The following is a 13,667-nucleotide window of genomic DNA, read 5'->3' on the forward strand; positions in this document are numbered from 1 at the left end:
CTGATGGATGAGCTGTCTGCAGGAGCTGCTGACTGTGTGTGTGTGTGTTTGTGTCATAGGATTTGTGCAGTGAACTAGATGAACAACATTTGCAAGTCCTATGCCATTCAGTACGTCTCTGATCTTTAACGTTATGAGAGTTGACAACTCAAAGATCTCCTGATAACAACTGAGATAACACACACACACACACACAAACACACAGTGAGCAGTGAACACAGCAGAGGCCGCAGGAGTCTGGTGGTAGAGAACAGGGCATGTATTCACACATTGTGCTCTGTCTTCAGTCCACACGTGTTTTTATTTATCTTTAGCTGCTTCTTTCAGGACAGTGAAGGCTACAGTCAGTGCTCTGTTTTCCTGAAGAGCCTGAACATAGCTCAAGTATTATTCCTCCTTTTTCAGTTTTTCCATCTGAGCTGCAGGTTTGGCTGCAGGAGGACGACAGACTGACTCTGCTGGGACACACACACACACACAAAACACACACACACTGGATCAGGCTGTCAGCTCAGGGGGAGCAGAGAAATAAATCACTGCAGTGTTACACACAGGAAAGAGAGAAACCTTGAGAGTGCCCTTAGAACACACACACACACACACTTATAAACATACACTTTCTGCAGCCATTTGCTCTCTCCTTCATCACCCTCAGATTCAGTACCTCCCTGCTGCCTTTCACACTCAGCTGCAGCTGTGTGTGTGTGTGTGTGTGTGTGTGTGTGTCAGGGTCAGTGGAAAATAAAGCTCAAGTGTGTTAGTCCCTGTAGTCCTTCAGAGGAAAGTCAATTATTATGTGGGACATTATAATTGAGGATTGTTTAATGCAGTGGTTCTCAACAGGCGGGTCGGGACCCAAAAAGTGGGTCGCGGGTCGGTTTCAGTGGGTCGCAAATGTGTGTCTGGAAGAAAGATGCTGTAAAAACTCTACGAAGCGCTTTCTTTAACACATTTGTTTCATTCAGTTTCTTTGTTCTATCATATTTTGTACCGTCTGAAGTCCAAACTACAAAATGTTCCTTTACATAAATCGAATTGATTGAAAAATATAAGGAATTTCGGTCACAATTTCTCATGGAGTAGTTGGTGGGTCCTGAAGCTCGACAAGTTGAGAAACACTGCTTTAATGTTTGGTTTATTAAAGTCAGTTAGTGAAACTAAATCCGTTCTATTGTAGTTGTATCTATAATGTAAAAAAACACAGTTCATTATCTGTATGTCTCAGAGGAATCAATGCAGACAGATATGCCACACACACACACAGACTGACTGCAGGCTACACACACTCGCCCACGCTGCCGCCCACCTGCAACTCTTCTTATTCCTTCTGGATGTGAACACAACACAGCTGAAGGTACACGGAGAAAATAAAACACACACACACACACACACACGTGTCTCCATGACGACGGCAGTAAAAAAGGTTATTTTTTGAGGAGGAGGAGGAGAGGAAGGAGACAGGAGGAGAGAGGAGGAGGAGAGGAAGGAGAGAAGAGGAGAGGGAGGAGGACAGGGAGGAGAGAGGAGGAAAGAGGAGGAGAGGGAGGAGGAGGAGATGGGGAGGAGGGAGGAGGAGGCGAGGGAGGAGGAGAAGGGGGAGGAGAGGAAGGAGAGAGTAGGAGGAGAGGGAGGAGAAGGAGAGGAAGCAGAGAGGAGGAGAGGGAGAGTAGGAGGAGAGAGGAGGAGGAGGGAGGAGGTGGAGGAGTGTCCTGACAGATAAACCCCCCTGAGCTCAGATCCAGTTCAGAGCCTCTGAGACCACGTAGATCAGATTCTTTAAAACCAGCTGAGATGACTGGTTTAAAAAGAGCACTGCTTAGAGGGGGAGAGGCTAAAGGAGGAGGTGAAGGAGAAGCAGCTCCCCCTCAGAAGGTGTTTATTATTCAGGCTATTTGTACATATGGGCGTTAGTTTCACCTGTCCTGAAGTGAAGTCAGAATCCTCCTGTGACCATGTGACTGTGTGACCATAAACCCATGTGACCATGTGACGGCCACTGACATGTTGAGCTGCTAATGTTGTTCTGATTTCATTTAAAGGTGTTTGCGTGTGTGCGGGTGATAACCAAGCGGCAACTTCCGGTCTTGAAAAATGAAGCCAATGTGGAACTGCAAAATCTGTCAAGTGTCTGCTTGAGGCTGGCTCCAGGAACACAGGAAGTCACATACACATGACTGGAAAAAAGACATTTTTACAGCAGAAATAAACATGTTTACAGCCTGCAACAAAAAAACCAATAGGTCTGATTACTTATTGGCATCACTGGCACACACTGTACGGGGGTGAATTCTTTTTTAAAACGGCTGCGTATTGATTTTGAAAACGATACGTGTTATCCATAGTTAGGCGTGTAGCTGACCTAATTGACAGGTGGGCACAGTGTAACGGTTTGTCAGGAGGCTTAAAACCCGCCTCAGCTCCAGCTCTCAGCCTGTCGTTAGGTTGACTGAAAGTTAGACTGAGACAGCATATTCATATTTACAGTCTGTGGTGACACAAAAATTTAATGAACAAAGCGTCTCCATGACAACAACACAACACCTGTTCAGTAAGTCAGCATCAGTGCAGACTCAATGTTGGAGGGATTAATAAGCTCCTCCCATTCCACACTCAGAGGTTAATGAAGCCCCTCCCACCACACGCAGAGGTTAAGCAAGCCCCTCCCACCACACTCAGAGGTTAAGCAAGCCCCTCCCACCACACTCAGAGGTTAAGAAAGCCCCTCCCACTACACGCAAAGGTTGAATAAGCCCCTCCCTCCTGTTGACACCAGAGTCTATATATATATTCTGATAAAAGTCAAACATTGTTATATTATCGCCTCATTCCTTCGATCCTGTCAATCATAAAATTAACTGAAATCAGAAACATGTTGTCGACTTTGTTCTCTTCATAATGAGTCTTTGATGTTTTCAGACGCCGCCTTAGAGATGTCTTAAACTGCGGGGGGGGGGGGGTCCTGTTATCCTGACCTTTGACCCAAGGAGATAGACAGACTGAAGATCAGCTGATTTACTCGTTAGTGTCTTTGTGTCATTATGGTTGTTGTTATGTTGTTGTTGTTTTTAAATCTTTGATCAGGATGTCAGACATGTTTGAATTGTCGAAGAGAATGAAAGTTAAACAGCTGATTCACAGGTGAGCATCACCAGGGGACGACACACACACACACGCACTATCTTAGTTTGTGTGTTTTAGTGTCCCCTATTCGACCTGTCTGATTGATGACATCATTAACCTGCTGACAGACTGTGTGTGTGTGTGTGTGTGTCCTTCATTAGCATGTTAAAAGTATGTTCATTAGCTGAGGTCATTACAGGCTGCAGGGCTCATCAAAGAACACACACACACACACACACGTACAGAGGAACAGGAGAATCACTGTGTGTCCTCCTCTCAGGTTGTCAGTGTGTCGAGCAGCTCTTCATGATCTTATTTATCTGATACTAGCGTCAGTACAAATCCTCATTTCAGTGTCTCTGTGGTTCTTTTTCCTGCAGCTCTGTCATATCACCTAGTCCGGCTCCACACGGGACCATTTCAAACCTCAACTGTTTTAAAAGCATGGCGACCACAGACATGAGGACAGTTTCTTAATGATCCTCTGAATGCAACACGAGACAATTCGGACCACGAGACCACACACATGCTGTTTGTTTGAACGATTTCACTAAAACATGATCAAACGTGACCTCAGAAGAGAAACAAACACGGAGGACGAGACGTTATAAAGACACTTGTGTTGTTGCCATAGTAACAGAAGCTGCTCTTCTTCTTCAGTATTCCACTTGGCCCAGGATTCAGACTACTGTAAGCTGTTTAAGGTGATGGTGATGATGATGATGATGATGGTGGTGATGATGATGATGATGATGATGATGATGATGATGATGATGATGATGATGATGATGATGATGATGGTGATGATGCTGATGATGATGGTGGTGATGATGATGGTGATGATGATGATGATGGTGGTGGTGATGATGATGATGATGATGATGGTGATGATGATGGTGATGATGATGGTGATGATAATGATGATGATGATGATGGTGATGATGACGGTGATAGTTACTGTAGTTTCTTTAATAGAACACTCACAAACACACACACACACTCTCACATACACACACACACAGATATACACACACACACACACACACACACACACAGATATACACACACACACACACACACACACACAGATATACACACACACACACACACACACTCACAAACACACACACGCACACATACACACAGACACACACACACACACATATACAGACACACACACAGACAGACACACACACACACACACACACAGATATACACACAGACACACACACACACACACACATACACACAGACACACACACACACAAACATATACAGACACACACACACACACACACACAGATACACACACACACACACACACACACACATACACACACACACACACACTGAGCTGCAGTGATTTGATAAAGTGGTTTAATAAAAACCTTCGTGAGAGGCTGATTTACGGTGGGAAGATCCTGCTCTCTGATTACCCACAATCCACTGCAACATGAGATGAAAGCTTTAAATATGTGCTAATGTGATAAAACATGACGGAGGACATGAAGTACACACACACACCACACATGATCTGTAACTTCTCTGTAAATTCTTGAAAAACTGTTGTTGTCTTCAGTCTCTCAGCGGTTAGGGATGGGGTCAGACCCGTTAGAGCCTCAGGATGGTCATAAGACGACAGTCAGTGCGTTTACATGGGATAGCTTGATAGGATTAAGCCATATACCGATTTGCTACTCAAACGGACAGCTGTCACTTGTCTGAGTATATATACCGATCAGAGAATCGTATAAATGGCCGTAGCATCGGCTACGCTATGTGGCGCTGTACCCCTTTCAACAAGTGGTTATAGAGCCACTTCCAGTTGACCTATACATCACAGCAACAACAAACTATCTGGCGGCATTCAAACAAAGATTGCATTCGAGGAGATGGACGACGCTACAGCTACGTACATTTTGTGCATTAGTTACATTCTAATAATGCATATTAGAAGAACAACAGATCTTTTGGCTGCGGCGATAACAGCAGAAGAAGCCGTTTCTAGCAACAACACTACTTTTTATTATGTTGTCTCCTTCCACTTCCGGGTGAAAGCCCTGGCAGAAATTCTCGAACATGCGCAGAACGTGACTTCGTCGCCAACTATGAACGACTTATCTAGGTGTTCTTTTCCGATTATGAGATGTCCGTTATGGTCCGATTTTAGTCCGATGTAGGTCGGACTAAGATGTTTACATGCATTTTAAAAGTCCAAACAGTGTCTGATACGATCAGAAATTCAACTATCTAGTGCCATGTAACCCTACTGACTGTGGTCTCAAAGTAAGAAAATATGTCAAATGTATTCTCTTTAAAGTCCTGCAGGGGGCGACTCCATTTAAAAAAACAAAAAAAAAACATTTCTGCGTTTATGATCTTAATCTGTAGTTTCAAGTCTTCTTCAACACAGCATGATGTTCTTTTTGACAATTATGGTCCATTTAGAGTCACAGAGACTAGGAAGAGGGACTGAGTTAGGGACGGAGCTACCTTGGATTGTCAGGTCACTACCATGATAAGCTAAAAAATGTCTTCTTCAGAGTTTGGTTTTAATAAAAGAAGCTCAGATGATTCAGCTGGTCAGGTTTTCAGTTTAAGTATCATGTATTAAAATAATTTGAGATCATAATCAATATAATGGTTATGATTTGGAGTGAGGGCAGAATGAGGTCAAAGTGAGGGCAGAGTAAAGGCAGAGTAAAGGCAGAGTGAGGGCAGAGTGAGGGCAGAGTAAAGGCAGAGTGAGGGCAGAGTAAAGGCAGAGTAAAGGCAGAGTGAGGGCAGAGTAAAGGCAGAGTAAAGGCAGAGTGAGGGCAGAGTAAAGGCAGAGTAAAGGCAGAGTAAAGGCAGAGTGAGGGCAGAGTAAAGGCAGAGTAAAGGCAGATTGAGGGCAGAGTGAGGGCTGAGTAAAGGCAGAGTGAGGGCTGAGTGAGGGCTGAGTAAGGGCAGAGTAAAGGCAGAGTGAGGGCAGAGTGAGGGCTGAGTAAGGGCAGAGTAAAGGCAGAGTGAGGGCAGAGTGAGGGCTGAGTAAAGGCAGAGTGAGGGCAGAGTGAGGACAGAGTAAAGGCAGAGTGAGGGCAGAGTGAGGGCAGAGTAAAGGCAGAGTGAGGGCAGAGTAAAGGCAGAGTAAAGGCAGAGTGAGGGCAGAGTAAAGGCAGAGTGAGGGCAGAGTAAAGGCAGAGTAAAGGCAGAGTGAGGGCAGAGTAAAGGCAGAGTAAAGGCAGAGTAAAGGCAGAGTGAGGGCAGAGTAAAGGCAGAGTGAGGGCAGAGTAAAGGCAGATTGAGGGCAGAGTGAGGGCAGAGTAAAGGCAGAGTGAGGGCAGAGTAAAGGCAGATTGAGGGCAGAGTGAGGGCAGAGTAAAGGCAGAGTGAGGGCTGAGGAAAAGCAGAGTGAGGGCTGAGTGAGGGCTGAGTAAGGGCAGAGTGAGGACAGAGTAAAGGCAGAGTGAGGGCAGAGTGAGGACAGAGTAAAAGCAGAGTGAGGGCAGAGTGAGGACAGAGTAAAGGCAGAGTGAGGGCAGAGTGAGGGCAGAGTAAAGGCAGAGTGAGGGCAGAGTAAAGGCAGAGTAAAGGCAGAGTGAGGGCAGAGTAAAGGCAGAGTGAGGGCAGAGTAAAGGCAGAGTGAGGGCAGAGTAAAGGCAGAGTGAGGGCAGAGTAAAGGCAGATTGAGGGCAGAGTGAGGGCAGAGTAAAGGCAGAGTGAGGGCTGAGGAAAAGCAGAGTGAGGGCTGAGTGAGGGCAGAGTAAGGGCAGAGTGAGGACAGAGTAAAGGCAGAGTGAGGGCAGAGTGAGGACAGAGTAAAGGCAGAGTGAGGGCAGAGCAAAGGCAGAGTGAGGGAAAAACTAACTTTAATGATCACCCTGATGTATAAATAATTACAAGATTGAGAACATTATTCTGATACTCTTCAAGTTTATTACTAGAAATATATCTTGTAGATCTGATATATTCATTCTCTCAACATGAAGCAAAGCAACACTCCTTTAACCTATAAAGCCTGTGTGTGTGTGTGTGTGTGTGTGTTTATGTGTGTGTTGGGGTTTCTGTTTTTTGTTTGTTTTGAGGTCAGCAGCTCAGTGAGGATTATCCCAGTTTGAAGGAGGCCCACATACTGGGTTTACTGAAACACACACACACACACACACACACACACACTAACAACACACACACACACACACACACACACACACACACACACACAGAGTCACACACACACACACACACACACACACACACACACACACACACACACACCAACATGTGTGCACACACACACACACACACACACACACACAGAATGGTCTTTGCTTTGTCTGTCTCGCTGCAGGTCTGTGTTTAACGGTCATTCTGACCTCAGATCAGATGATTACATCACTTCCTGTTTGTAGAGTCAGCAGTCTGACCACAGTTTGATCTATTACTGAGAAAAACAGAACTGGAAGTGTTACAACATGATGAGGTTTGCAGCTCAGCAGCGACACCTGCTGACAGACAGATTGTATCACACCCTGATTGGGTTAATGTCACTCTGCTGCCCCCTGCTGCTCAAACAGAGACACTTCAACATGTTAAACAGACAACAGTCACATTATCATTAAAGGAACGAAATACACTACATAAATACAACACACTGTGATGTCATCAAATATATCACACTGTGATGTCATCATATACAATACAGTGAACACACTGTGATTCGGTGACATCACACAAGTTTACAGCCTCATCTTTGAGTCTCCACTTTGGTTCCAGGTTGTAGCCCCGCCCCCAACCCCTGTCCTCTTCCTGGTCTCTTTGACTCTAATTGGACAATGATTGACTAAATGAACATCATGCTGTGTTGAAGAAGACTTAAAACTAGAGATTGAGACCATAAACTCTTTAAAGAGAATCAGAATCAGAAATACTTTATTAATCCCAGGGGGAAATGTGTTTGCTACAGTTGCTCATGACACCAAAAATCAGTAGGAAGTACAGATAAGTTCACAATATAAAATAAAATAGCAATCGCAATAAAATATAATAAGCATAAGTACCAAGTGAAAGCAATAATAAAAATAGTAATAATAATAAGCTATGTTCAAGTGCAGGTGACTGATAATATAAACAATATTTACAAATATGAACATACACTGATGCATTAACAGCGTAGATATTGCACGGGTCATGTATAAATATTGAGAGCATGTTTACTGAGGGAATAAATCCACATTTTATCTTGGATACATTCAGACTGATTTCATCACCAGGGGGAGTCTCCCCCAGCTGGACTCCTCTATTGTTTATTCTGGTTGATTTGTATTACTGTACTCAGAGCTGCAGTCTTCACTGTTGTCCAGCAGGGGGCAGAAAAACACCAGTACACAAAGACAGACTCGGCACACACACACACACACACACACACACACACACACACACACACACACACACACACACACACCTGATTCCTGCGTGTGTGTGTGTGTCAGTTGTTACTCCGCTCTTTAAAGACCATATTTGGAGAAGAGGGCAGAACTGCTAGTTCATCAGCTGCTAATATGCTAATTAACCATCACGTGTTGATGTAGAGCGATCCTTTCGGTGGCCATTACTGATCACAGATTTGACTCAGGCTGAAGAAGCTCAGAGTATTTTTGAATCTCCGGAGAGAGAGAGAGAGAGAGAGAGAGAGACACACACTTAATGTGACTATGAACTCCTGCATGTTTTTTGTTAGCTCTGACCCCTGAAAATGAAACAATGTCTGTGATTTGAATGATCGAGCATCAAAAGCTTTAATTAGACGACATGTGTTTCATCAGACTGGTGTTAAGGAGACCAATGAGTCCATCACAAAGACCCCTGACCCTCAACACACAGCCTGATCTCACAAAGACCCCTGACCCTCAACACACAGTCTGATCTCACAAAGACCCCTGACCCTCAACACACAGTCTGATCTCACAAAGACCCCTGACCCTCAACACACAGTCTGATCTCACAAAGACCCCTGACCCTCAACACACAGTCTGATCTCACTGCCCGGAGCGTACACAGACTAATGACTAATCCAGTGACTTCAGTCTAAATTAGATTAGACTGCACAAAAACATTGGCCATGATTCTGTTCAGAAAGAGGTCAACTTAAAGAAGATCCAAATGTATCTGAAAAGAGCATATTGCCCCCTACTGCAGAGGAATCACACTACAGCGAGCGAGCGTCAGCGAGTTACTCAGCCTGAGTCTATTGTTTCCTATTGGAGTGTCCTAACTGCCCGTGAGCGACGCATTCACTGAGATGACCACGAAAGTCTCAAAGAAGGAGGGAAGGTCTTACTGGAATCTCTTTGTACGTTTCCACGGTAACCATGGTAACACATCATAACAAACATAATCCATCACAGTTCCTCTTTGATCTGTGCGTGTGTTTTCAAAAACAAACAAGGCTTTATAAATAAAGTTTACATGGCAACCCTCCCAAAAACACGCTGACTCAATGTGTGTGTGTGTGTGAGTGAGTGTGTGTGTGTGTGTGTGTGGGTGTGGTCTAGATGTGAGCAGGGCGAGGCTCAGGATTGAAACTCTCATGTTTCTCTCACACTTGAAGTGTTTGTGTGTGTTTCAGCTCCCAGGTAAGTTCCCTTTACTCTACGCTAATTCAGTTTCTGTGTGTGTGTGTGTCTGTGTTGTCTTTAGTTTCACTCACACTCTGTGTGTGAGTTAGCCAGGAAGACAAACAGGAAGTGAATCTGAACCTAAAAAGTCTCTTGTTTTTATTCACATATACGCTTTTATTGTTTTGAGTCGTTTCTACACACACACACACACACACAGACACACAGACTTAAAGAGACATTTCCTCAACAGCTGTTATTCTCTCTGACTTTCAGTGCTGTGTTTTCATTCAGGTTTGTGTTGCAGCTCTTTATCATGTTTTCTCTTCATGTGGTTACTTCATCACATTTTCCCTACCGAGAGGCTCCCAGTGGGTACTTTATCATCCTACAGGGGGCGCTGATGTGCTTTTCCTGAACATGTGGCGTCTCCATGTAAATACATGCAGAGAAATTAATTCCTGTTCTGTTCATTATTTTCATGATGAGGCTCAGAATAAAGGAATCTGGATGATCCTGTGGTCATAATGAGACACGGTCATGTGACCTGCTGTCACCTGAGAGCAGGTGATGAATGTGGGACGTTGTTTGTTCCAGTTGGGACTCGCCCACCACGCCCTCTCATGTTTCTTCTGCTATTTTCAGACTCGTCTGTGTTCGAGGAAACGCAGCAGCAGGATGGACGTGAGTCTCTTTATGATCTTTCATGATTCTGTTGTTCAAATGTCGATGTTTATTCTCTCCTTTCTGTGTTTCTGAGCCAACACAAAGTAAAGAAAGACGTGTGGGCACGTTTTGATTTAGTAAGTGAGAGCAGAAGACGAGTTTGATCACATGACCAACAGTTTCATCAGTGATGACGGTTCATGTGTTTGATGTCATCCTCTCACAGCTCCTGCTCGTTCTTCAACATCTATAATGATCTCTAACATCTTTACACATGTAACAAACATTTTCATGTTATTTTAATGGCTTTGTCTTCTTCTATGGTGCTTTTACGGCAGACTCCTAACCCCCTCCACCTGTAGGGCATTGTTTGTATGTGTGTGTCTGTGTGTGTCTGTGTCTGTGTGTGTGTCTGTGTCTGTGTGTGTGTGTGTCTGTGTGTGTGCGTGTGTGTCTGTCTGTGTTTCTGTCTGTGTGTGTGTCTGTGTCTGTCTGTCTGTGTGTCTGTCTGTGTGTGTGTGTGTGTGTGTGTGTCTGTGTGTGTGTGTGTGTGTGTGTGTGTGTGTGTGTGTCTGTCTCTGTGTGTGTGTGTCTGTGAGTGTCTGTCGCTGTGTGTGTGTGTGTGTGTGTGTGTGTGTGTGTTACAATAAGGTGGCATTCATCTCCAAACCAACACCTTCATACTGAACATTCCTGATGAATCTGTCACCAACACACCCCATCACACACACACAGGGTGGGGCAGCTGTGGATCAGTGGTATAGGTTCTGGTCTCTCAGTTAGAAGGTGGAGGGGTTCTCTCCCCCCCTACTACGCCTGTAGCTACAGGTAAAGTACCCTCACCTGTGCCGAGTCAGCTGCTTCCTGTCAGTGCTGAGGTTTAATCACGCTGTTAAAAGAAGTGTCTCCTCTGAACTGATTAAAGTCACCATGTGACATCAGCTGTGTGTGTGTGTGTGTGTGTGTGTGTGTGTGTGTGTGTGTGTGTGTGTATCTGCAGCTCTCTAAAGCTTTAGGAGACCACACCCCAGGCTGGCCTGGGCCCCCTCAAGCTGGCTGGCCTGGTCAGCCCCCTCAAGCTGGCTGGCCTGGTCAGCCCCCTCAACCTGGCTGGCCTGGTCAGCCCCCTCAAGTTGGCCAGCCTGGTCAGCCCCCTCAACCTGGCTGGCCTGGTCAGCCCCCTCAAGTTGGCCAGCCTGGTCAGCCCCCTCAACCTGGCTGGCCTGGTCAGCCCCCTCAAGTTGGCCAGCCTGGTCAGCCCCCTCAACCTGGCTGGCCTGGTCAGCCCCCTCAAGTTGGCCAGCCTGGTCAGCCCCCTCAACCTGGCTGGCCTGGTCAGCCCCCTCAAGTTGGCTGGCCCTCTACACCTGGAAGTGGAAGTGGAGGTGGAGGTGCCTGCCCTGGACAAACCGACAACCATGGAAGTGGAGGTGCCTGGCCTTCTCAGCCCAAAACACAACCCTCTCCACCTCTGGTGAGGAAGAGATAAATAATGATGGATGGAGGATGGCTGGATGGGTGATAGATGGATGATGGATGGATTATGGATTATGAATGTATGGATTATGGATGGATGATGATTGATTGATGATGGATTGATGGATGATAGATGAATGGTTGATAGATGGATGTATGAAGGATGGATGGATGATGAAAGGGTGGATGGATAATGGATGATGGATGCATAGATGGATGATTGATGGACAGATGATTGATTGATAATGGATGATAAATGTATGATGGATGATTGATGGATGGATGATGAAAGGATGGATGATTGATGGATGGATGATGAAAGGATGGATGATTGATGGATGGATGATTGAAGGATGATGGATGATGAAAGGATGGATAGAGGGATGGACGGATGATTGAAGGATGGATGATTGATTGCTGATGGATGTATGATTGGTTGATGATGGATGGATGTAGTTGACATGTGTTTTCTTGTCCACAGAAAGTTCCGTACTCTCAGTCTCTTAATGACGTTTCTGACAAAGTGATCACCATCATGGGAACCGTTAACCCCAACGCCAAAAAGTCGGTGTGAACCCAGTAATCTCAATAATTCATAAAGATGAAAAATGCTTTGTTGAAAACCTGAATATTGAACATCTGTCATATGTATTTAAAGTTCATTCAGTTGAGCGTTCGGTCCAGTGTTGATTCACTGATCTGTGATTATCTGCCTTTACACTCGTGTCTGTAACAACAGGAACTGATGGTCTCTGATGTTTTCTCAGGATCACATTGGATATGCACGCAGGGAATGACCTGGCCTTCCACTTCAACCCACGCTTCAATGACGAGGGAAAGAAGGTGATCGTCAGGAACAGCAGGATCTGCAATAAGTGGGGGAAAGAAGAGAGAGACTGTCCCTGCTTCCCCTTCACTCAGGGACAACCTTTCGAGGTCAAACATTTGACTCAAACAACCTTGATAAATAACTTCTAAAGCCTTTTACAGTCTTCTTACAATGACACTCAGAAGGGTCCCTGAATGCACCGTAACATGTAATTAAAGGGCCAGTACGCAAACATATGCGCCTCTGATGACAGGTTTTTGTTTTTGTTGTTGCAGATAAAGATCCTCTGCACCAACACCGAGTTCAAGGTCGCTGTGAACAACTCACACCTGCTGACGTTCAGCCACCGGGTCAGAGACCTGAGAACCATCAACTCATTCAACATCTACAACGATGTCACGCTCTCCAAAGTCACCGTGAAGTAGCTGCCCTGAAGAAGATCACAAGATCTAGATTGGATCTACAGAGGATCAGTAGATCTTCAGTAGATCCTCAGTAGCTCTTCAGTAGATCCTCAGTAGATTCTCAGTAGATTCTCAGTAGATCCTCTTGTTCTTCCTCTTGTTCTTCCTCTTGTTCTAATCTGTTTGACTCATTTAAATAAAGGGTTCATCTTAAACATCATGTTTCTGTGTGTGTTTCTATGTGTAGCAGGGCATTGTCACACCCTGACCTCTGCACTGGATCCTGTGAATTTAAATCTGGACTAAAGCAGGTTCTGATCAAGTCCAGAGTCCAGATCACAAGATCCAGTTCACTTCAGTTAAAGGGATACTTCATCCATTTGCATTGAGCTTTGTATCATTAGAAACCTGATAGTATTTTTGAATGGTCGTGCATCCCACTCTCATTTTCCCCTGAGACGGGAAATCTTTGTATTTCTTTTCTGAAAAGGAGCCTCCGATGACGCTGCTCTGGTTAGCGGGGGTGAAACTACATCCCTAGTTCCTCATGTTTTCAACCCGCCCATGGGGGGGGGG

General features: G+C 45.1%; 1 protein-coding gene across 1 annotated transcript; it reads left to right on the forward strand.

Annotated features, from left to right (window-relative positions):
* The first annotated feature begins 9,650 nt into the window (after positions 1–9,650).
* lgals3b (lectin, galactoside binding soluble 3b) lies at positions 9,651–13,311 on the forward strand. Its single transcript, XM_061063817.1, has 6 exons — positions 9,651–9,734; positions 10,362–10,400; positions 11,383–11,856; positions 12,340–12,422; positions 12,626–12,794; positions 12,963–13,311. Exons 2-6 carry the CDS (start codon positions 10,395–10,397, stop codon positions 13,110–13,112), a joined length of 882 nt encoding a protein of 293 aa, XP_060919800.1. The 5' UTR covers positions 9,651–9,734; positions 10,362–10,394; the 3' UTR covers positions 13,113–13,311.
* Positions 13,312–13,667: the final 356 nt, after the last annotated feature.

This window comes from Labrus mixtus, chromosome 18, assembly GCF_963584025.1.
Source record: "Labrus mixtus chromosome 18, fLabMix1.1, whole genome shotgun sequence".
In the NCBI taxonomy this organism is placed as follows: Eukaryota; Metazoa; Chordata; class Actinopteri; order Labriformes; family Labridae; genus Labrus; species Labrus mixtus.

Coding starts and splice junctions, on each gene's coding strand:
- lgals3b (XM_061063817.1), top strand. Junction 11,857..12,339: donor CACAACCCTCTCCACCTCTG/GTGAGGAAGAGA, acceptor TCTTGTCCACAG/AAAGTTCCGTACTCTCAGTC. Junction 12,423..12,625: donor GTTAACCCCAACGCCAAAAA/GTCGGTGTGAAC, acceptor ATGTTTTCTCAG/GATCACATTGGATATGCACG.